The following is a 25877-nucleotide window of genomic DNA, read 5'->3' as shown; positions in this document are numbered from 1 at the left end:
ATAGCTGAGTACTATTCCATTGTGTATATATACCACAATTTCTAGCTTGCTACTGTTCTATGTAAGAGATCTTAAAAATACAGATTATAATGGGAGTGCCTTATGTCCAGCTGGTCAATATTTCACCAGTTTTCAGTGCCAGAACACAATTTCACAACTTTTATAATGTCAGAAGACAGTGAATTAAAAAAAAGTTTATTTGGGTAGTCTTTTGATTACCTGTCTCCTTCTAGAAAAATATGAATTTGGCCTGGCATCATCTACTCTTGGAAATATGTTTAATGAGTGAAAGTAATCTTTTAATTAGCTAAGAAATACTTAGCTAAGTGGGAGTACTGTGGCATATAATAATTTTTCTGGTTTTTTTTGTTTGTTTGCTTGCTTGCTTGCTTTTTACCAGAGAAATGTTCAGCTCTTCTTTTTGGTAGTGCAGGGGATTGAATTTGGGACTTGGGAGCCTCAGGCATGAGAGTCTTTGCATAGCCATTATGCTGTCTTCCAACCACCCTCACCTCACCCTATTTCTAGGCTTTATGGAACTGAATTTATAACTTAATTTATTCTATAACTTCCTGTGCTGAAAAAGAGAGGGAGTTGGTATGATCGTGTGCTTACACATTACTGAAGTACGCATACCTTTTAAATTTTACAAACAATATTTAATGTGCATTAAGTTCAAATATTCTTCATAAATATTTGTGATAGAATGGACAAGCACAGGAAGGTATGTAGGTTTTATAAAAAAAAAATTGACAATAATGCCATTTAATAAGATTCCAATCTTTGAAGATAAAGACAAAGTAAAATAGTAGAAACAATGCCATCTTGAAATGCTGAAGAATGAATACAGAATCAAAGCAAAATGAGTTGCATAACTTAGTGAGCCTTGAAAGAGAGGGAAATGGATCTTGATCTGCAGCACAACCAAGAACATTATCTACTCCAGCCTCCTGTATTATGGTTTATAATATAAGTGTATATTTTTTAATCAAGCAAAACATGTATTTCTCATACAGTTTGATTTTCATCCATAGTTACTGGTTCACAGCTCCCAAAGTCTTTGCATTTCCTAAGCTCTGGAGAATTAAGTGTCTCTTGTTATGTTAATGAACAATTTAAGAGAAAATACCTGTGAATTGGAATTAGGAAAGCAAAGAAAATAGAGGTGGAGCTTTTAGTTCGACACCCCTAAGACAGGGAACTGAAAATTTACAGTGTCTTTAATACTAGTGATAAGATTGCTTAGAGTTCTCAAGGATTTTAGAAGTATTGCATAGTTATTGGCTTGATTGGGAAGGAGGCTGTTGGCAACAGTTGAATGATGAGTACAGTTTACACTTTAGGTTTCCAGAGACTGGGAATGTGAAGGATGAAATTAATTTTCTGGGGGTCGGGCGGTGGCGCAGTGGGTTAAGCGCATGTGGGGCAAAGTGCAAGGACCAGTGTAAGGATCCCAGTTCGAGCCCCCGGCTCCCCACCTGCAGGGGAGTCGCTTCACAGGCGGTGAAGCAGGTCTGCAGGTGTCTATCTTTCTCTCCCCCTCTCTGTCTTCCCCTCCTCTCTCCATTTCTCTTTGTCCTATCCAATAAGGAACAACATCAACAATGACAATAATAATAGCCACAACGAGGCTACAACAACAAGGGCAACAAAAGGGGGGGGAAATGGCCTCCAGGAGCGGTGGATTCATGGTGCAGGCACCGAGTCCAGCAATAACCCTGGAAGAGGAAAAAAAAAAAAAAAGAAATTAATTTTCTATTGATGACTGACTAACCTAACAATCATTTATTTTCTTAAACATCACTTTTTTTTTCATTTTAAATGACAAAAATACATGTTTTTATAATTCATGGTGTACGAGTGTGTAAAGGCTCCTATTTGTTGAAACTAATTCTATATGTTGAAATAATTGAATGTCAAAATCTTACAACTCTATAGAGACTCTATTTACCTAAATGTAAAATAAATAAAAAAATTTTTTTTTGTAAGAGATCTTAATCACTACACAGATACAACTATTGATAGCATTTTGGTACTTAACTACTTATGGAAGCATTGCTTTAGATGGTATTTGTTCTAGATACCTTCCAACCCCAAAATAATATGTAAATGTTTTTAAGTGACTTCAGAGAAAACTTGTAACTATTATGAACATCTGTCATAAGCTGTTTCATCTGCTTTAAAGCTGAATAATAAAAATATTTGTCAAATATTAAAATATATATATTAAATTCAGATAACTTTAAACCTAAATATAAAAATTCCATCTCAAATAAGGAACACAAAGCAGTATGTTCTGCTATGGATTTACTAGGTTTATACTTCTATTGAAGTTTGTACAAGATTTTAAGATAATAGGAAGCTAATTGTAATGTATCAAAAGAAAAGGAAGTGGCCCTTGAGATAGCTTAGCTAGAGAAAATAGAAACACCCAGAGTAGCACTTCCTTCTTCCCCTCGTTCCACTCTTTGTCATGTCTTGATTCCTTTTAGTTGGGATCATCCCCAATTTTTTTTTATCTTTTCATTATTCTGTCCTCTTTGCTTATTCTGTCCCCTTTGCTTCCCTAAAGGAAATAATAATAATAATAATAATATAATAACCTAATAAAAATAAGAAGAATCTGAAAGACAGCTCACCAGATAGGGTGTATGCCTTGTCATGCACAGATCCCAGTTGCATCCTTAGTACCTTGGAACAGGTACTATGGTCAGTTTCTTTCTTTCCTCCCACCCTCCCTCTCTGTCTCTATTTCTATCTGAATTCAAAAACAAACACAAAACAAGTGAACAAACAAACAAACAAAAAACCTAAATCCAGAACAGTGAATCCACGTATGCATGAAATGCTAGTTTTACAGGAAGAATGGAGGGAAAGAACAAGAGAAAGGAAAGATGGGAGAATTAAAGAATGTCTATTGCAGAACATGTGCTACAAAGTTAACAGTATTGACACTAAATGAAAAAGAACATTTTATTCTAGGAAAAGAGACATATAGATCTATAAATGTCTCAGTTTCTACTTAGAGCAAAATCCCTTAAAAATCTGTCCTTAAATAGAATATAATTCACATTTAATAAAAATGTCTTCTGTGCTAGCTGAATAAAATGTCAAAAGAAATTCAGTACTTGCTAAATTTGTGGTTGATCATAAAAATGTGGATCTATAGAATATATATTATGTATAACATATTAATATAAATGTCTTTTTACATAGAACACCCTCAGCTAGTTTGGTCATGTTCTCGGGTCATTGTAAAAATGAACCATATATGGGATTCAAAAGTTGTAAGACATTTACATTACTGTTAATCCTTTTCACATCAGAGAAGGTTCTTTATTTTATTTTATTTTATTTTATTTTATTTTAGTTTCTTTTGAAATTATGGGATTCTGCTTATTTGCCTTTTAGAGGAGAGATTTGACAATAAAAAATAAATCTTGAATTTTTCTCTAGCTTTCTATAGGAGAAATTGAAAACATGTTTTGAAATGTTTGAATCTGGGTAGAATAGCATATATGAAAGAGCTGGCTGTGCAGTATAGACAAAAATGTACAGGAAGGGATGTCACATGTAATTTGAGTAGTTCCCAAAGAAGGAAATAAGGCTTGAGCTGTGTCACAAATAACAGTAAGACATAAGCAAGATGTGTAGGGGGGAAAAAAGGGAAATGGGAGGACTTTTTGCAAGGCAAACAATATGAGCTGAACTGTTGAATCAAAAACATTCATGTGGAATCAAGGAACAATGAGCTTGCCAGCTTGATGGAGGAGCAACTGGAGGAATGCTTACTGGAGAGAAGGGGCAGGCGGTAGAAACCACTGAATTTCAGGTCAGAGTTTTGTCCTGCTATGATGGATTCACATGTGGCCAGGGTTCCATCGTGGGATGATAACATTCATAAGTTAGGCTTTGCTTTAAGTCTCCCTTCACTAACAGACCATCTAAAGAGATCTGGACATAACTGTCCATATCAGTTCTCGTTTCTAATCTGTTACGTGCACCAGTGCAAAGAAACAATAATTCTCTAGGTTGTTTCCCTTAAAAATGTGATTGTGGGTTTATTTATTGTCATTGATGGGACTTCACTATTCTGGACCAACTTTTTCAGCTCAAGCTAAACAGAAACAGAGAGAGAATAAGATAGCATAGCATTGAAGTTTCCCCCTCAGTGCAGTGAGGGCCAGACTAGAACCTGAGTTACAACATGTATGACAGAGTAGTCGTTCCTCAGGTGAGCTATCTCACCCAGAGTACCATTTTCTAAAACTGTCTATTTAAAAAAAAAAAAGTTTAAGAAGTAGTTTGTATGTGTCATAATGAAAACTATCATCTGTCCAGTTGTAACCCTTGTGAAGTCTTAAGACTCGGTTGATCCCTCTTGATTTATATAACCTGGTGTTTTCTTTACAGGGAATGTAAGATGCATTCTCATTTCAACAATTTTCAAAATGCATATGAAGTGTGCATTTTAGAAGCAGTGACATGGATTGGCCACTTCAGTGTAAATGTATTTCATGTAGCAACATTTATATATTATAGCATTAGTAGCATAGAGACGGCAGCAGAACTATAGACATACTGTTTGTTCATATACCACAACATCACCTGATTGGGGGCAATGTGTTTTATATTTGGTCTTGGTTATTTGACTGTGAGTAAGCCTTGGCCTCTGGCTTGGAGTTGCTCATGTCTGAGTAGCAAGAGAGAGACCTGTTGACCTGTATACTAAGTATTATGAATGAGGCCTAACTGAAGAATGTTCAGGTGCCACTGAGTCCGATAGGTGGACATGTGTAGACATGGAATAAGGGGATTTCAGGTAGGTGGATATGGGTTTTGTAAGTTTTAAGCATCACATTAGGGTTATTCAGAAGAGCTGGGGTTTAAAAAAAGTTCAGGTTGAAGTCACGTTTAACATGTCCTACTCCCATATATTCAGTACTGTACTCATGCAATTTATATGAGGCTGACATTTCTACCTCAAGGAGCCTGAACACTGATCTGTATTGAAATACTTACTTAGCTGTAGATTGGGGTTTGGGGTTAGGATCACACTTAGAAACTGAAACTACTCCATAACTACCTATTTAAAAAAAAAAATGTTTAGGAAGTAGTTTGTATGTGTCATAATGAAAACTAATCTGTCCAGTTGTAACCTTTGTGAAGTAAGTTCCATGAAGAAAGAGAAGTGTTTTAGGCTGGTACCTAGTGTTGGAGAAGGGCTTCAGAACCAGGATCCAGGGCTTACATTTGGGCTTCACCACAGACTCACTGAGTCACCCTGGCATAGAATATTCATTTATAAAATGGAAATAACAGGACCGTGTGAAAGCTAAGTAGGATAAAACCTATAAATTACTTAGAGTAGATCCATGGCCAACAACCCTTATTGTTTTTTTAAGTAGTTGCTTATTCTCCACTAGCTGGAAGGTAAAGAAAATTCAGTTTGTCATCCATGTGGGTCAGATACTGTGGTAGATTTTGTTTGCTTAGATGACAGTTTCTTACCTTAAACCGATTCATTTTCCCCTTCTGCATACTCATTAAGAGACATTCTCTTTATCAGCTCAGGATTAAAGTTTTTTTTTAAAGTAGTGCCATATTGAATATAATTATGTGGGTTTTTTTTTTTTTTTATGCATAAAGAAGTGAAGGCAGCAGCCAGGGAGGTGGTGCAGTGGATAAAGCCTTGGCTTCTCAAGTGCAAGGTCTTGAGTTCAATTCCCAGCACTGCGTGCGCCAGAGTAAAGCTCTGCTTCTTTAAAAAAAAGAAAGGGAGAAAGAGAGGTATTTGAAGGCATAGCAGATAAAATGATCAGCATCACACAGCTGATACATGGTAAAACCAATTGCAGCCTTTTTAATTTTTTTTTTAACCTGCAAACACACACAGAAGTGGGGGGCAAATGGGGTGGGGAATCTTTTTGGAAACTACATTAGGTAATTATAAATTGTGTTCCTAGTACACTGCTGCAAGAATGGACAATTCCTTTCATTTTCTGTTTTGGTATTATAATCAGAAAGTTCAGGAACAGGTTATTCCTCCCCCTACATTTAGAGTTGCTCTTCTTTTGTATACATTTCAAAGAGGTTTAATATGTGTGGTGGTCAACCACCACCCCAGCCATAAAATAGAAAATTAACTTTACCTTGATTCTGAGGGACATAAAAGCACTCTTCTTTATTTCCCTTTAAATGTGACTAGAATTTCAAGAATGTAGTTTTATTTTGAAGAATTACCCTTTAGTTCTCTGCATGAATTTCTTCTTCTTTTCCTTTTCCTTCTCTTCACTTTCCTCCTTCTCCTTCTTCATCTTCTCTTAGTCTTTTACAGGGAAGTCATCAAGCTTTTCTGAGATATCTCTTCTGGGTGGTTTTGCAGAAATCCTATAATTTACCCTGTTTTTAAAGTTGAATATAGAAATGGATTTTTTTTTTATTAATTGTTTAGGTGATATGATTGAAGACTCTCTTAATTTGCTTCCAGCTAGATTAGAAATTTATAAGTAGCTAATTTTAGCATATAGCCAGATGAAGTTTTCTCTGCCAGACAGATTTAGCAGCATTGTCTTAGCCATAAGGATAAATGAATAATAATTGGGTCCATCCATATTACAATTTTGACATTGCTTTAACCCTCATAGTTATAGCAAACTATTCTTGAGACTGAGAGATAGATAGTTACACTTTTTAGAACGTTGATAAAAATATCCTTAATCCGACCTCAACAGTGATTAGAGATCCAGTGTTAGTACTAAGGTCCTCCTCACATTAAAAAAACAACCTTTCAAAAAATATAAATTTTGTTTGTTTGTTTATTATTAGATAGAGACAGAGAATTGAGAGGGGAAAAGCCAGAGAAACACTTGTGAAGCTTTTCCCCCCTGCAAATGTTGGCCAGGGGCTGCATCTGGGTCCCTGTACACTGTAAGTGTGCACTTAACCAGGTGTGCCGTTGGCTGGCTCCTACAAACAACCTTTTCTTGGCACTAAAATGCATCTAGGTAGTGTGATAGGTGGGGCATTGTAGCTGATAGGGTTAAAGAACACCCTTCAAGGTCTCTGTGTCAAAATGCATTCCTGCTTTTCTCCACTTAATTTACTCAATGTGTTATTCAAAAGATGCTCTGGGAATTGGTATTTTCTACAGCTTGTTTTTAATAAAGTTAATGAGTGATTTTGAAAATGTCCCCCGACTCTGAGAGCAAGTGGGATACATACTGAAATCTTCTAGCAAAACTCGTTCACAGTGCTCATTGTGTATCATCTTCATTCATACTCATAGGTACTTTTAAATCAAAATCCTTGTAGTTCCTTCACTATAGTAATGAGAAGGAACAGTTCCAACTAGGGTTTCTCTATGGAAAGACAATAAAATACTTTATGTACAAAAAATGTTTGCTCACTTCAAAATGGAAATGATGATTATAATATTGCTTTCCCCTAAAGAATTATTTTCAAGATTATTCATTATTACAGTAATGGTTATAATTACCAGTTACATTCTTGCTTTCTTTAATCGTTAAAATAACCTTTTTATTATTATTTAGTGGATAGAGACAGCCAGAAATTGAGAGGGATGGGGAAGATAGAGAGGGAGAGAGACAAAAGAGACACCTGCAGCACTGCTTCGCCACTTGCAAAGCTTTCCCCCTGCAGGTGGGAACCAGTGATCTGAACCTGGGTCCTTGCACATTATAACATGTGCACTCAACCAGGTGCACCACCACCTGGCCCCAATGGTTAAAATAACATGAGGAGCTCTGTGATGTTCTTCCCATTTTACAGCTGAGAAACTTAAGGTTTAGATAAAGAAAAGTTGATGTCAGAATCTGCAAAAGAGTTATTGATGTTACATCTTAGGTGGTAGATTAGAGTCCTGGCTCTTCTTTGTAACTGTGTGACATTGCATAGTAAAAAACTGTTAATGATGTCCATACTACAGGTTGCCGTGTAGAGAGTGCATATCTGGCACACACTGCATACTGTCTTGGGATATAGTTCTTATCTTGGCTTTTTAAATATCTTATTGAGGGCCGGGCAATGGCATATCTGGTTGATATTACATATTACAGTGCACAAGGATTGTGGTTCAAGTCCCTGACCTCCACCTGCAGTGGGGGAAGCACTGTTGCAGATCTCTCTCTCTCTCTCTCTCTCCCTCCCTCCCTCTCTCTCACCCTCTCTCTCTCTCTTCCCCCCTCCCTCCCACTCCCCCTTCCCCTTCTCTCTTACCACTTCACTGCCCCACCCCCAATTTCTTTTCTCTATTCAATAAGCAATTACCGTACTGATAGTGATTCAGAGGTATATTTTCCATTATCAAATTTTAAGATCATGAAGTATGATTCTCTGTTGGCCATCTTAGATCAATTATGATTTGCTTTAAGATCCTCCATTAACTACTTCTTAGCAATTTGTACTGGTTTTCAAAATAGCTTATGAAAGATCAAAGTTGCTGTGAAAAATTCCTGTTAAATTGTTCTTAAGTACTTTTTAAAAATCCCCCCCCCCACTTATTAAGTGATTTTGTTCAAGTAGAGCTGCTTAGTAAGACCTGTCTTTGTAGTCATTTTGTGTGTGTGCGCGCGCGAGTGTGTTTGCAAGGAGGTATTTTTAGATAGTTTAGCTGAACAGCAATCTGACGTCTTTAGAGGAGACATCAGTTCATTATGTGGATACAAATTCTATGCTTTCAGCTTTTATACACCAAGTCTTAATTTAAATCTGTTCTTCTTGCCTTTTCTAACGAAAGAGACTATATCATGGTATGTATTCAATTTCTTCCGAAAGCTGGCCTTTCTAGTTAACCTTTGCTTATAGATATGATTGAGGCAGATATGCCTTTATTTGCTCACAACTTAATTTAGATTTTAGAAGAGTGGGATTTGGGGTCATACTTAAATATGCCAGTGTATATTATGCTACATAATGCTTTTTCTCTTGGCTTTGTGTCAGGGGTTTAAAATAGTCATTACGAGGCTCATAAATGTTGCTTTCTTTTTTGAAAGAACAATTTAAAGGCCAGGATTTAGTAGATCTATAGCTGTACATATTCTTTATCGGTCAAAAATGCCTTTTGCTTTGTGAAAGAAATGAATACAGAGCATGTAAGAGGAACATGGTTATTTACCTTCTTGTTGGCTCTAAACATAGTGTTATATATTAAGTTATGATAATACCTTATTGTATCAGGCTCTTTCCACCTCTTTCAAAATTCTGGGAGAAGAAGCATTTACAGCCTAAGCAGATTAATGTTAGTTGTTTGTGACACTTGTTCTCACAAAAGGGTGCCTCTGCTTAATAACATAGGACATATATATTTTCCTGATTTTACTACAGCTAATTTTGGAAAAGCATTCAAAGAGAAATTTAAAATATCTTCAGTGAATTTTAAACCATGCTCCTTGTTCATGTTTCAGATTTTTTTGTTTTTAATTTACATCTATGACAAAATGTCGGAGCGTCAGTGAAAACTTTTGTTATTTTGTCTAGATGCTTTTATCTGCATGATGTGAAGAATCAAAGATTTAAAGCATAGTCCACATTTTTTTTACTTTAGTGATTTTTATAGTATGTGAACCAACTGGGAATTTTAGTACTATTGCAGCTACTACCATGGAATTCCCAGCATCTTACATTATTTTGCAAACATGAAGTATTATCATACAGAGATGAGATACTTAACCTAAAGAGAGGCATGAACTTGGAGAGTCAGGCTAGTAATGGACATCTGCCATAATAGGCGGAGAGATTTCATTCTTGAAGAAGAAAGCAGTAAGTGACATTTATGTATGGAAGGATTAGATAAGACATTTTTTCTTCTGTGAAAAGCAGAAAAGGAAATCCTAAAGCCATGACATAAAAAAAACCTTTCTTCTTAAAAATTAGTAGTGTTATGTAACCATTTAAGAATTTAGCTGAAGCCTGATATTAAGTGACTCAGATTCCTAGCTTCTTAATGATGCTTCTTTACAGTGAAATTCAGGCAGTCACCAGATTCTTAAGCCCTGAGTTCACTCTCTCCCCCCCAATAATTTGCATGCAATAAAAATTGAGAATCTGTTCCAAAAGAGGTGTCAGCATGAAATTCTTATATGAGAAGTGTAACATCTTTTCTGTTGGTCTGTTTCTCAGTGAAATCATCTATGTTCACTTTTAAGAATAGCTACGGATTTCAAGCTAAAGTTTCTTTACTGAAACTGGCCTAAGAGTTCCTAAATCTGGCTTTATCTTACTTCCTGTGTAGCAACTCCACCAGGAGCAATTGTTAATTCTCAAAAACTGTTTCCCCCAAATCAGTGGAGAAAACCCTGCCTACTAGCACAGTCATGTAGTAACTATTTCAACTAAACTTGTTGTGTAGGCCATCTTTTTTTTTTTTTTTTTAAGTTTCAAGAATCCCTCCCCGATCACAGCATGAATCCTCCCCCTCAGCATCATAATCATTTATCATTATCCTGCTATCTGTAAGCATGAAAGCACTTACTGATTAAGTACAAATTTGTATAGTTTTACCCCTTAACACAGACATTTGTTGTGGATTATTTATTTATTTATTTTTATTTTTTAATTTTTATATTTATCTTCCCTTTTGTTGCCCTTGTTGCTTTTCATTATTGTTGTAGTTATTATTGTTATTGATGCCGTCATTGTTGGATAGGACAGAGAGAAATGGAGAGAGAAGGGGAAGACAGAGAGGGAGAGAAAGACAGACACCTGCAGACCTGCTTCACCACTTGTGAAGTGACTCCCCTGCAGTTGAGAAGCTGGGGGCTCGAACTAGGATCCTTACGCCGGTCCTTGCGCTTTGCACCACCTGCGCTTAACCCGCTGCACTACCGCCCGACTCCCTTGTTGTGGATTATAACAGAACTCAGGACTGTACATTCAATTGGACACTAGATAGTCTTGTCATAGATGTCACCACAGGTCTCACAGGACCAAAATATAACTCCTGAGCATTGCCCCAATGGCCACCAACACAAATTAAACTTGACCAACAAAGCAGACGGCAAACCTACAGTTTTCTCATTTTCCTATTCTCAATTTTATTGATGTTGCCATCATTTTCAAGTAATTGACACCCCTCTCCCCATCGCCATTTTTAACTTTGGCTCTTCTGGTTGTCACAAGCTCCATGTTGTTTAGGAAGTTTTATTTTACCCTCCTTATCATGAGTTCATACTATTCTCTCTAACTTCATTAGCATTAACCTGGGTGAAGCTACCATTAGCTTTTCCCTTGCCTGTTCCATTTGACTCCCCATTATCACTATTTCTAACCCAGACTTCTTCACATAGCCCCCTGACTTAGAAAATATGAATCTGACCATGTCATTTTTTAAAAAAAATTTGTTACCTTTATAGAGACAGCCAGAAATCAAGAGGGTTGAGGGGAGATAGAGAAAGCAAAGATAGACACTTGCAGCCCTGCTTCACTACTCACAAAGCAAGTGAGGACCAAGGACTTGAACCTGGGTCCTTGTGCACTGTAATGTGAGCACTTAACCAGGTGCGCCACCATCTGGCCCCTCTGTGTCACTTTTGTGCTTGTAGAACTAATTAATAACTTCCTAGTACACTTGGAATAAAGTCTGTACTCCCTATAAAGCAATGCATGAACTAGCCTGGATTTTCTGTTCGTTTCTATTTTTTATTTGGGGACCAGAGCACTCTACTGGCAGTGCTGGAGAGTGAACCTGAGACCTCACATGCAGATTCTATGTTTATCTCCCTCTGTGTTTATTTTGCTATAAGAGAGAAACGGGGAGTCAGATGGTAGTGCAGCAGGTTAAGCGCACGTGGGGCAAAGCACAAGGACCAGTGTGAGGATCTTAGTTCGAGCTCCCCGCTCCCCACCTGCAGGGGAGTCGCTTCACAGGTGGTGAAGCAGGTCTGCAGGTGTCTTTCTCTCCCCTTCTCTGTCTTCCCCTCCTCTCTCCATTTCTCTCTGTCCTATCCAACAACGATGACATCAATAACAATAATTACAACAATAAAAAACAACAGTGACAACAAAAGGGAATAAATAAAATATATAAAAAAGGAGGAAGTGAAGAAAAGTCCCACACTTACTTATATAATAATATAATAATAACTACAACAACAATAAAACAACAAAGTCAACAAAAAGGAAATAAATAAATATTAAAAATCTTTTTTAAAAAAGTTATAAAGAGAGAGAGAGAAAAAGATACCAAATCACTGTTCCACCATCCAGAAGGGTCTAATTGCCTCTTCTTTTTTTTTTTTTTTTAACACCAGAGCACTGATCAGCTCTGACTTACAGTGGTAGGACTTTGTCAAACATGAGAGTTTCTTTGCATGACTGTTATACTCTCTACCCCCACCGTCTAATTGTCTTTTTCCCTCTGGATTCTCTTATGTTTTGCCTTGAACCTAGGACCATATGGTGGAAGGCTCAATTCCTATCTATTGGACTATCTCCTGGATTCCCCCCGCCCCATACACACCCCCCCTTCATTTCCCCATTCTTCCTCCAGAGCACTGCTCAGTGCTGGCTTGTGGTGATGCTGGGTATTGAACCTGTAACTTCAGAGCCTCAAGTATAAAACCCTTTTGCATAGCCATTATGCTATCTCCCTAGTCACCTCGTCCTCTCAGTTCTTTCTACCTCAACTTGGGTATTTTACTTATCTACTCTGCTCTTGCTGTCTTAACCCCTTTTATTCATTTAACAGACAAAAGATAGGAAGTCTTTCTACCAACTGTTTCTTTTGTCCAAATTCAGTCTCCTATGATCTTAATCTGGCTGGAAGGTCTCCAGGCAGACCAAGCCAAAGTAGCTACACACACATTTCCAGCCAAATATGATTTTCTGCCAACTGGTTTTGTTTGGCAAAATTGATAACTGCTACACTTCAGAAGTGGGGTGGTGGTGGTAGTGGTAGTGGTAGTGGTAGTGGTAGTGGTAGTGGTAGTGGTCATGCTTTTACTGTTTTTATCTCTCTTATTAAATGCTAGCCATACCAGAGTAGGGATCTCATCTGTTAGATTCAACACCCCCACCTCTAAGAGATATTTGATATTTATTGAATATGTAACAGGTGAATTACTAAAAAGTAAAAAATAAATAAATAAAACCTGCAGATACAGACCAACATGTTACTAAGTTCAGAATTAGTAGATAACTTGTTTCCCCTTTGGATCTCTCTTCTTCTCTCTGTAATATAAATTAAGTACAAAGACTAAAGGAAACAGGAGTCATCAAACAGCCACTAAATATTCACACCAGCAATCCTAATTATAAATTGGGATTAATGTGGCTATCATAATTTTGTTATAGTAAGTAATGTAATTGCTTAACATTTACATAAAATATGGAAATAAATAGTTTCCACCCAAGCAGCACAAATTTTCTGTTGTGTACTGCTTAGGAATCTTCTGTGGAGTTTTAGAAATGTGGACATTTTATTTAGAAAAATATTAGTGTGGGTTATATTAAAGCACAAGCTGTCTTTTGAAAATCTCTAACATAAGTAATGTCTAAAAATCAGGTAGAGCTATTTATCTCCGTAAGCTGTAGAACCAAGACTATATAATATGAGAAATATATACATAATCATTGCATTATTTTGCCTGTAGCAAATAATTGAGGTTAAAATCTACCCTGCTTTTTGTTTTGTCTTTATTATTATTTTTTTTTCCCCACAGCACCACTCAACTCTGGTTTATGGTGGTGTGGGAGACTGAACCTGGGACCTTGGAGCCTCAATGAAAGTCTTTTTTGCACAACCACTGTGCTATGTTTCCTATGTGCTGTGTTATTTTGATTTATACAACATAGTAAATTACTAATAGTGAATCCTATGTTGACCCACCTTTTTTGTGTGTGGAATCCTTGTTTAAAAATAGTAGTATTACAGTTTGCATTGTAGAAAATTTGGCAGCTCTTCAAATTAAGCTATTTTCCTTCTACATACAAGTTAAATCTGGATTATAGATTTGAAATGCCATAGCTGATTCACCTTTCTTGATATCAGTTCCCATATCAGTGAACTAAGCTTTTGCTAAACAGATCCTTAAACTTTAGCCATTTTATTGAGAGGCTTATGTTATGGCTTATTGACACACAGGTTCAGTTTTTCATCTCCCCATGATAGGTGTTAGCAGAATACTCACCCCCAGTTTAGGTTCATTTCCACCATCATGCACTAGAATTCCAGTGTCCTACCACTCTGTCCCTTCTCCTTCCTCAGCGCTTTTGCTTTGTTGTAATACACCACACCTAGTCCTAGTTTTCATTTTTTTGTTTTCCTTTTCTGTCCCTGTTTCTTAAGTTTCCAACTGTAAGTGAGGTTCATCTGGTATTCTCTTTTTGGCTTATCTCACTTTACATGATAAAGTTCCATCCAAGATGGTGCAAAGGAGATGACTTCATTTTCATTTTTGCCAGCGTAGTAGTCCATTATGTATGCATATGACAACTTTCTTAGCCACTCATCTGTTGTTGGACATCTGAGTCGCTTTCAAGTTTGGGCAACATACATGAGAAAGTGCTCAAAGTAACTGATTATCAGAGAAGTACAGATAAAGACAAGATAGCACTTTACGCCAGTAAGAATGTGCCTTACAGTAAAAAGGACAGAAACAACAAATGTTGGTGAGGAAGTCGGAGGAAAGGAACCCTTATTTTTGTATGAAAATGAGAGAATGAAGCACTACTTAGTTTTGGATTATGTGATGCTAGGGATTAAACTTGGGGTTTTATGCACACAAGTATCTGTCCACCATTCATTCTTACAATTATCTCATAAGGTGGACATTGAACATGGTCATGAGAACAGACATTGTTAAATCTGTTCTGTACTGGTGAAGAAATTGAGCTTCAGGGAAATAAAAGGACTTTTCTTATGTCACCCCAATAGCTTAGAACTAACCAGGTATTTTATTCTCCAGTTTCATATTATAATGTAACCTAATGCAAAGTTACCCCTGGACAGTATCTTGACTAATAGCATGTCAGTAACATTTTCATTATCTGGCCTCTTGTTTGTTCAATATTTGCTTCCACAACCCCATAGCTTATGAAAGGCCAAAACCAATTACTGAAGAATATTATAGAACTCAGCAATATATAGCCATTATCTTTTAGGAAAACTAGACGATTGGTTACAGAGGCACTTCTAGATATATTAGGCTACTATATCCTGGCACTTTTGTTTACTTATTTGTTTTTCTAAAGATTTATTTGTTTATTAAGGGAGGACAGATAGGGCACTGCTCAGATCTGGCATAAACACAACTAGATCTTGTTTAAAAAAAACAGTGGTTTTCCATTAAAATCAGTGCTAACTCTTTAGTAGGTTTACTTCCTACTACTTTGACCTCGTTGACATATATATATATATATATATATATATATATATATATATATATATAATTTATTTATTTATTGGACAAAGACAGAAATTATGAAAGAAGAGCAACTAGAGACACTAGCTATATTTCTGGTACTTCAAAGCAAGGAGAAGAGTGTCTTTTGGGCAAACTGAGAGGTCTAGATCATTAACTCAGCAGTTTCTGTTAAGTGCTAAGTTATGTGACAGACATTGTGTTAGGTGTGCTAAGAGTTACACGAACTTCTGATCACTAAAAGTCTAAAGCAGAGATTTAGCCAGTCCAGAGATGAGAGTGTTCTAGGAGGAGGGAACATCAAAGATAAAGAGAGCTATACAGAGTGGAGTGTTTTAAATAACCAAAATACCTTTATAGATCTGATATATCTGGTACAGAGGATGAAGGACAGAGAGATGTGAGGAAAGATCTAAAGAAGAAGAGGCTGGAAGAAGTTAGGAGTGTAAATATTTTCCTGAGAGTAAACAAAGCCCAATGAATAATTTGGGGGCACGTGTATGTTTCTCTGTTATCTCTTAAAAGTCTATTCTTCCTGCAACATGAAGGAGAGACTGAAAGGGAAATCAAAGGATTGTTGGAAGAAGCAAAATTGGAAAACTGGAGTTCACTGGTATTGGAGTGAATGAAGTAGGATGGTTTTTAGAAACCACCTGTCAGAGTGTTCTCTCACATAGTGGGGGTTTGGTTAGGGTTAGTTTCATAAGGTTTTTTTGTTTTTTTGTTTGTTTGTTTGTTTTTTGCTGAAGGCAAAATGAAGCTTTTGTACTGTTAGGTTATGGAAGTTAAAGACACTTTCAAGTTGTTAGTATACACAGGATGTGTGTGCGTGCACAGTCAAGATTCTCTCAATCTATCTTAATATTTTACTTTTTTCTATATTTAAACCCTAGCTAAAGTTCTAGTTTGCGTACACATACATACCTAACAGAAAAGTTCAGGGAAAGCAGTTGAAGACAGAAAAAACTTAATAGAGTGATAGGATGCTGAATGTTGGTGTTAATTTAGAGAGAATGTACTGTCTGAGACAGCTGCTCAATTGATTATGTAAATAAATCTTTGCAGATGACTGAGAAGGTCATGAAAAATGCTAGAGCATTGACAGAAGTGAGGGTATTAGGAAGGAGTCTCCTTATGAGGTAATGTGTGCCTGACTGTGTCTCAGTAATTCAAACTATATTCCCTGATACGGTCACAGAAGCTTATCAATCTAAATAAAAAGAAGAAAGGGAAAGGGAGACGGATAAAAGACGAGAAGCTACTATTCTTGCAATTTGTGTAGTGTATATTTCTGCCAGTCTTGGGCAATGAGTAATGCACCTTGAACATTCATTCAGTTCTGCCATAGTGCTCTCCAAACATAGCTAAATCGATGGAATTAGTGGTGTGCAGGGTTGACACATAAAGCCCTTGAAAATAAATGTTAAATCAAGTGTCTTAACACTGCTGTCCTTGAGAATAAACGGTGAAATGAGTATCTTTATCACTAAAGGGAAAGGAAAAACTGACACACTAGACACATAAAATTAATACCTACTATTTTTGTTAGTAACTTAAGGGGAATAATATGCAAATTTTTTTAATTTAAAGATATTTTCTGGCTAAATTATAGTACTTATCGTTAGAAAAAAAGCAATTGTAGTAATGTTTGGGTAAAATATAGGAAGGAACTGTTTGAGGTAGGATCTGAGATGTCATTAAAAATAAAGGTAGTTTCTGTGTATGTGGATATTATACACAGGAGTGTGTTTCCATGTACTTAATCATTACCATGATACATTCATCAGAACAAGCCATGGCACTGGGATTTTTTGTTGTTATTGATGTTACAGTATCTTAATATATAATAGTTGCAGCAATAAACATTTTTTTTTAAGTTATAAGGAATTAGTGTGTGTGTATGTCTGTCTGTCTATCTCCATCTCACAAGTAATACAGGGGCTGGGAAATAGCTCACCAGTTATATTACACACTTTACTAAGCACAAACAACGGAGAGGGAGTTCCTGGCCACCACGTGGGAGCACCTCCCACAGGAGAAGCTTCAAGAGCTATGGAGGGGTGCTGTGGTGCCTCCTCTCTCTTTATCTCCCTCCCTCCCTTCTCCTTCCCTCTAACTAAAAAAAGGTCCACTGGGACAAGTAGAAGCATGCAGGTGTGGAGCCCCAGCAGTAACCCTTGTGGAAAAAGTTAAAAAAAAAAAAGTAATCAAAAGCCAAGATGCATACTTACATTATGAGTACTCAGGACTCTCCTATGGCTTGTCACCTCACTCAGAATAAAATCTGAAATTACTACTCCAGCTCTTCTCCATGATGGCACCATAGCCTAGCTCTGTCCCATTTCCCTCTGGTCTTTTCAGAGCTTGTACTTACCTCCTGGTTATTCCTAAAATAAGCCAAGGTCTTTTTGTTCTTTATATCTTTGTATCAGAAATGCCACATTCCACATAGTCTCTTCAGGGTTAAGACTTTCACTTCTTTATGAAATTTCCACTTCTGTATGTGACATATTTTTAATTTGTTTGCTGGTACTCCTCCCCCACAAATGATAGGCTATTAGGGATTTTTTTTCTTATCTTTCAACTTTTTTTTTAATTAGTGATTTTTAAAAAAACATTTTAATAGCTTTTTAAAAATTTATTTATTCCCTTTTGTTGCCCTTGTTGTTTTACTGTTGTAATTATTGTTGTTGTTGTTGTTACTGATGTTGTTGTTGTTGGATAGGACAGAGAGAAATGGAGAGAGGAGGGGAAGACAGAGGGGGGAGAGAAAGTTAGACACCTGCAGACCTGCTTCACCGCTTGTGAAGCGACTCCCCTGCAGGTGGGAAGCCGGTGGCTTGAACCTGGATCCTTACGCCAGTCCATGTGCTTTGGCCACATGCACTTAACCCACTGCGCTACCGCCTGACTCCCTTAATTAGTAATTTAATAATGATTGACAAGATTGTAGGATAAAAGGGGTACAGTTCCATGTAGTTCCCACCACCAGAGTGCTATATACCATTCATTAAGAGACCTTTTAAAACATTTTTTTCTAGTGATTTAATAGTATTTTGCAAAATTATAACATTTCAGATATAATTTCACAACTATATGTGTTGGGTGTGAGAAATAGTTTCATTAACTTTTTAATGACAGTGAACTGCTGTAACAAATGTCAATAGAAGTACATTTTTTCCCCCTAAACATTCTTTGTTTTTTTTTTGAGCACTCAAGTCATTTGACTAAGTAGACAATATCTAGACTTTCTATTAAACCTATTAAGTGTTACATTTCCAGAACAGATAGTTATTTGGAAGCCTGGAAGCCTTTTATTCCTATCATAGTAACCTGTCTTAAAATTTATGTAAATATTGGTGCTCTCCAATCACAGGGTACTGGACAGGATATAGTATATTTGGCACCATCTTTGATTCATACTGTACTATGACACAATTTAATTTTTTAAAAAGATTTTATGTATTTCTGAGAAAGATAGGAGGAGAGGGAAAGAACCAGTCATCATCACTCTGGCACATGTGCTGCCAGGGATTGAACTCAGGACCTCATGCTTGAGAGTCCAAAGCTTTACCACTGCGCCATCTCCTGAACCATGACACAGTTTAATTTTTTATAAAATATTTAGTAATTATATTCCTTTGACTTAGTTATGGCCTTGTCTTAGTTTACACAAGGTCAAATATAACACATACTTTGGTATGAGTAGAACTGTCTCTCTTTTTTAAAAGACTTTATTTATTCATGAGAAAGATAGGAGGAGACAGAGAGAGAACCAGACATCCCCCCACACCTATACACATCTAATCTTTGAAAGAGATAGCCAGACTATTAAATGGGGAAAGCAAAGTCTCTTCAACAAATGATGTTGGGGAAAAAAAAAAAAAGGTTGAAACATGCAGAAGAATGAAACTGAACCACTATATTTCACCAAACACAAAAGTAAATTCCAAATAGATCAAGGACTTGGATGTTAGACCAAACAGAAACTATCAGATACTTAGAGGAAAATATTGGCAAAACTCTTTTCCGCATCAATTTTGAAGACATCTTCAATGAAATGAATCCAATTACAAAGAAGACTAAGGCAAGTATAAGCCTAGGGGACTACATCAAATTAAAAAGTTTCTGCACAGCAAAATAAACCACTACCCAAACCAAGAGACCCCCTCACAAAATGGGAGATCTTTACATGCCATACATCAGACAAGAGGCTAATAACCAAAATATATAAAGAGCTTGCCAAACTCAACAACAAGAAAACAAATGACCCCATCCAAAAATGGGGAGAAGACATGGGCAGAATATTCACTACAGAAGATATCCAAAAGGCTGAGAAACACATGAAAAAATGCTCCAAGTCTTTGATTGTCAGAGAAATGGAAATAAAGACAACAATGAGGTACCACTTCACTCCTGTGAGAATGATATACTTCAGAAAAGGTAGCACCAACAAATGCTGGAGAGGTTGTGGGGTCAAAGGGACCCTCCTGCACCGTTGGTGGGAATGTAAATTGGACTAACCTCTGTGGAGAGCAGTCTGGAGAACTCTCAGAAGGCTAGAAATGGACCTACCCTTTGATCCTGCAATTCCTCTCCTGGGGATATATCAAGGAACCCAACACACCCATCCAAAAAGATTTGTGTATACCTATGTTCATAGCAACACAATTTGTAATAGCCAAAACCTGGAAGCAACCCAGATATTCAACAATGAGTGGCTGAGCAAGTTGTGGTATATATACACAATGGAATACTACTACTCAGCTATTAAAAATGGTGACTTCACCTTCTTTACCCCATCTTGGATGGAGCCTGAAGAAATCATGTTAAGTGAAATAAGTCAGAAACAGAAAGATGAATATGGAATGATCTCACTCTCAGGCAGAAGTTGAAAAGACCAGAAAGCACAAGTAGAACCTGAACTGGAGTTGGTGTATTGCACCAAAGTAAAAGTCTCTGGGGTGGGGGGTGGGGATATAGGTCCTGGAAAAGGATGACAGAGGACCTAGTGGGGTTTGTATTAGTAGTGGAAAACTGAGAAATGTTATGCATGTACAAACTATTGTATTCACTGTCAAATGTAAAACATTAATCCCCAATAAAGGAAAAAAATGAATTAATATAAAAAACAATGAGATACCAAATAAAAAAATAAAATTAAGGTTGAGATTACAAAAAAAAAAAAAATCAGACATCACTCTGGTACATGTGCTTCTGGGGATTGAACTCAAGACTTCATGCTAGAGTCCAATGCTTTATCCACTGCGCCACCTCCTGGACCACAGGAGAAATAATTTTTAAGGAACGGAAAGGGGGAGGGGAAGGAAAGGGAAAAGGATAAATACTGCATCTTCCTTGGCTATCCAGTTATGTTCTGTCACTTCAGTTGGTTTTAATTGTGGCTAAATGTAGGACTGATTGCTATTTGATCATTTCTTCATTATCCCTTTATTTGTTCACTACCAGTTGTAAGTTTAACAACCATTAGAGTAGGAAATTTATCTTTTGTACTGCTATATTTAGAAATCCTGGAAATGCACCTGGCATAAAATGTGTTTTCAATTAATGTGTTTGACTGAATACGTAAATGAATGCTGGTGTTTATTTCATCCACACTACTATGAGATCAGGGTGTGATTAGATCCTTTCTCTACTTCTCTTTAAGGAATTTAGAATTTCATTATGAAGGATTCTTCACAAATAGGACACAAAAAATTACCATAGCATTCATATCAGTTAAGACAGCACTACCTATTGTCCAAACCAAATGCAACACAATGGCGGCCAGCAAAATAAAATAGCCCAACTGCTAGAGTATATGACTTGTTTCATCTCAACACCACAAGTCCTGGAGTGGCACTCCCCCTTCTCCCTTCTTCCCACATGGAACTCTGTCTGTCTCATATGAAATGAATAAAATAAATCCTTTAAAAAAAAAGACAATGGGCCAGCAGGGAGATAGTTTAGCCTGTTAGAACACCAGCTTGTGTGTTTGAGTTGCCAGAGGCCCCATGTTCAATCCCTAATACCACCTCTTGCCAGAACTGAGACGTACTATTGTACTTTCCCTCCCTTATTATAAATAAATCTTTTAATGTTATTTTAAGGCGAGAGAGATACAGAAAGAAAAACAGTGACCAGAGTACTGCTCAGCCCGGGCTTATGGTAATGTTGGGGTTGAACCTGGGCCTCAGAGCCTCAGTCGTGGAAGTCTTTTGCATATCCATTATGCTATCTACACAGCCCATAAATCTTTTTTTTTTCTTTTTGAAGTTTATAGTTCTTTTGCATAAAATTTGAAGCAAGCATTGTTGATTGGCAGGCAGGCAGTTGGTTTCATGTAATGATTCAGGGATCCAGGTTCTTCCATTTTGTGCCGCAGTTGTGTAAACTTCAAGCAAATCTCGTATTGCCTTCTGACAGACTCTTGATGGAAGGTGGGAAGAGCACAGCAGGTCTCTTGGAGGATTTTTAGGAGTGGAGATGGTAGACATCACTTGTTTGCTCATATTTCAAAGATTCTAAATCAGTTGTACTGGTGCGTGTGTAAATGTGAGGGTGGTTGGGAAATGTTCTCCAGCTGTGCTCCCTGGAAGGGGACGCTGGGAATAAATAATTATCAGTCTCAGCCATTTGATGTGATGACATTTTGCTGCATATAGACCCAAGTGTCCTGGTCACTGTCTTCGAAGTAACTTTTTTAGCGTTGAAAGAGGTTTTTAAAAGTTACTTGTGTATATTAATACTTTTAATTTTTTATCACTGGGACTTGGTGCCTGCGCTAAGAATCACTGCTCCTGAAGGATATTTTTCCCCTTTTGTTGCCCTTGTTTATCATTGTTGTTATTACTGTTGTTGTTATTGCTGTCATTGTTGTTGGATAGGACAGAGAGAAATGGAGAGAGGAGGGGAAGACAGAGGGGGAGAGAAAAGATAGACTCCTGCAGACCTGCTTCACTGCTTGTGATGCAACCCCCCTGCAGATGGGGAGCTGGGGGCTCGGAACTGGGATCCATATGCACATCCTTGTGCTTCGTGTCATGTGCGTTTAACCCAGTATGCTACCACCCATCCCCCTCATTCTTTTTTAAATACTTTCAATTCTTTGTGAGGCTTTCTCCCCAAACCATCTGCTTAAATTTGTTCGGAAGGCAGTGAGCAAAGGGTCCTCCATGGATCACATAGAATATTTCTTTTCTTTGACTTTTAAACACCCATTTCTACCTTAATTCCATATCCCCTGAGCATTTTCACAGCTGGGATGACAAAGTGTACTCCCTTTGGAGCTCATCAGAGTTGTTGTCTAATTGGTCAGAGAAGCTCTCTTCTAGTATTACCAGCGACTTCCTCTTTCTCCTGGGGTTGCTACTTCCATAGCACCAATCCCACTTGGTCCTAGAAAACAAGTGACTGAGAACTTCAGTTTTAGTAACTGTAGAATGTGTATCATTAACACATTGTGGGGGATGGGGAGATAACATAATGGCTATGCAGAGAAACTCTCATGCCTGAGGCTCTGATGTCCCAGGTTCAATCTCTTGCTCCACCTAAACCAAAGCTGAGCAATGCTTGGGTGAAACACGCGCACGCGCGCACGCACACACACACACGACTTTTGTTAAAGCATATGTATTGGGTTGGTTGTAACATTAGAATAATATAAAGGATGGTTGTACTAATGTAAAGTTGTGTTTATGTTTGCTTGTTTTTTAATTCAAGGATAGATTTGTTATGAGAAAAAAAAAGGCCAGGCCAGAGCACTGCTCAACTCTGATTAAGATGATGCTAGATAATTGAACCTGCAGCCTCCAGAGCCTCAGGCATATAGGTTTTCTGTCATTATAGGCTGAGTTGTCTCCCTAACACAATTAAAATTTCTTGAAGGCATTTCCATCACATTCGGGAAAAGACAGTTAAAAAGATTGGATTGGAATATGGCCCCAAATAGTATATATCTAGAATGAAGAGACAGTTTAAGTAATTTTGGAGACCTTTACCTCCGGGGGCTTTGGATGAACCATTTGAACTGTTGGAAACTTCTGGTTCATCAGTAATTAAATGCAGCATCTGAGTCCTTTTAAGTATTAGAATAACAGATGTCAAATATTCTCCACATTGCTCATTATATAGTAATTCCCCACCCCACAGTGGCAGTAATTATCACTAACGTGAAGGGGAAGTGCACACAGGAGTTTGGGGTTTAAATAGGTGAATGTGGGAGTTGGGCTGTAGCGCAGCGGGTTAAGCGCAGGTGGCGCAAAGCACAAGGACTGGCATAAGGATCCCGGTTCGAACCCCGGCTCCCCACCTGCAGGGGAGTCGCTTCACAGGCGGTGAAGCAGGTCTGCAGGTGTCTATCTTTCTCTCCTCCTCTCTGTCTTCCCCTCCTCTCTCCATTTCTCTCTGTCCTATCCAACAACGACAACAACAATAATAACTACAACAATAAAACAACAAGAGCAACAAAAGGGAATAAATAAATAAAATAAATATTTAAAAAATAAATAAATAAATAGGTGAATGCTATATAGATGATGATTTTTAAATGAAGCCTGACTCAGTACCAACAATTGTCATGTATTTAGTTGAAAATTTCTTGGACAGAGCAATCTAGAAATCATTTTTTGAATCCTTCAAATAAATCTGTGCTTTCTAGATCAGTGATTATTGATGGCACATAGCAAATTGTAAAGGAACAGAGATTCCGTGTGAATGTGTTGTGTAAACGTCTGTATTTGGAATGAGAAGAGAGTGGCTGTTACTGGGAAGCCCTCCTAACACTTTCATTTATCTTTTAATGGGAAATAAGACATTTCATTTGGCCACATCTACATAATAACAAGCTACTCAGGCAGGTGATGGTGCACTCAACTGAGTACACGTGTTACCATGCATGAGGACCTGGGCTGGCAAACGCTAGAAGAAGGACCTGGGCTTGAGCTCCCGGTGCCCATCCCCTCCACTCCCCACCTGCAGGGGAAGCTTCACAAGTGGTAAAGCAATGCATCAGGTGTCTCCTTGGTTTCTTTCTATCCCTGTCCAGTAAATGAATAACTATTTTTTTTTAAAAGAAAAAACTAACCGCCTTAGTATTTCTGTGGGGGAAAAAAACTAGTTTGCTTTAGGTCTGGATACATTTTCATTTTGGAAAAGAATATAGCTATCTTTCAAGTGACATTTCATTGATTATAATATTAAAATCAAAGTTCTCTCACTATACCAGATGTCTTTCTTGAAAATGGTGAAACAAGCTTAAGTTATAACCAACTCTTCATATATAACATTGTTTTACAATGATTATCAAATGTTAGGGAAGTTATGTATCAGGCACTGTCTTACTACCACAGGGCACCAGAGAGGAGTTGCTCTTAACCCTTTCTAAGTTCTTTCTCAGTTTATTTTACTTTGCATGTAAAGTATCTACCATAGAAACAAGGTAGCAACGACCTCAAATACTGCTGACTTGGAATGTTTCTAAAAACCACATGATGGGAGTGGTATCAAGGAATTAAAGAAGTTTTATATTTTATACAGATTTAACAATTCTTGGATAGTTGATCTCAAAATTACAAGTATTTGATATTACCTTATACATCTTAAGGACATATCGTAGTTGAGAGAAATAGAAGTTGACCATACTATAAACAGCTGAAGTAGCCTTTTAATGCAGTTACTAAATAATATTCTTACCTATTCAAATAGAAGCATGTCATAGTGTGTCTGAACTGTTGGTACATGAAAAGGTCATTCATTAAGCTGCATGCGTGTGTGTGTGTGTGTCTGTGTGTGTGTGTGTGTGTGTGTACATACAGAGAGAACAATAGTGAACCAAGAAAAGTACATTTAAAATATAAATTGGGGCGTGGGATGGGAAATTGTTCACCTATTGCAGGGCATGCCTGCTTACTATGCTTGAGGCCTGGCTCTACTATAGATGACAGACGGAGCCTCGTGAATGGTGAGATGGTGCTGTGGTGTCACTCCATATTCTCTCTCCCTCTTTCCCTCCCTCCCTTTCTCCTCACCCCCTTTTCTTCTCTCTCCCCCCCCCAAAAAACAATTGAGAATAAAATTCAACTGAGGAAGGCCACTCAGGAGTATCATGCATGTGCAAAGCGCTGTGTTCACCCCACATCACACCAAAACAAACAAAACCCTTGAATTCCACAGTGGGTAAGGGAATAGTATCTGTAATTGGATGGATTTGACAGTTAAATTTATTTCTAGGAATAACTCAGTAACTGACAGGCTTCTTCCAACTACAGGAGTTCTAGAACTGGAAAGGACTCGGGTATTAGGTATACTCTGACGTAATAATTAATATCAAATACAATTCTGTAATGGTTTCTGTGTCAAGCCCTCTTATTCATACTTTATGCCCAGTTATTAATTCCCCAACAAAGACTTTAAGGAATGATGAATAAATGGAAAATACTGGAAATTGTATTTTTACTACACCTCAGAGAACAATAAGAAATACCTCTAGTGGGAGTC

The 25877-nt window shown here is 37.4% G+C and overlaps 1 protein-coding gene across 14 annotated transcripts in view; it reads left to right on the top strand.

Moving 5' to 3' along the window:
• The window catches only part of RAPGEF2 (Rap guanine nucleotide exchange factor 2), a 269320-nt gene that overhangs the window by 181300 nt on the left and 62143 nt on the right, over window positions 1-25877 (top strand). The window contains exon 1 of one of the 14 annotated variants that reach the window (XM_060178886.1): window positions 3633-3832. The exons of the other annotated variants lie outside the window; for them this stretch is intronic. Within the exon in view, the coding sequence (XP_060034869.1) occupies window positions 3785-3832 (48 nt within the window). The 5' untranslated portion in view covers window positions 3633-3784. Of the gene's footprint in view, window positions 1-3632; window positions 3833-25877 lie in introns of those variants that run through there. 14 annotated transcript variants of the gene reach the window in all.

This window comes from Erinaceus europaeus, chromosome 19, assembly GCF_950295315.1.
Source record: "Erinaceus europaeus chromosome 19, mEriEur2.1, whole genome shotgun sequence".
In the NCBI taxonomy this organism is placed as follows: domain Eukaryota; kingdom Metazoa; phylum Chordata; class Mammalia; order Eulipotyphla; family Erinaceidae; genus Erinaceus; species Erinaceus europaeus.
This window is presented reverse-complemented; position numbering and strand designations above follow the sequence as displayed.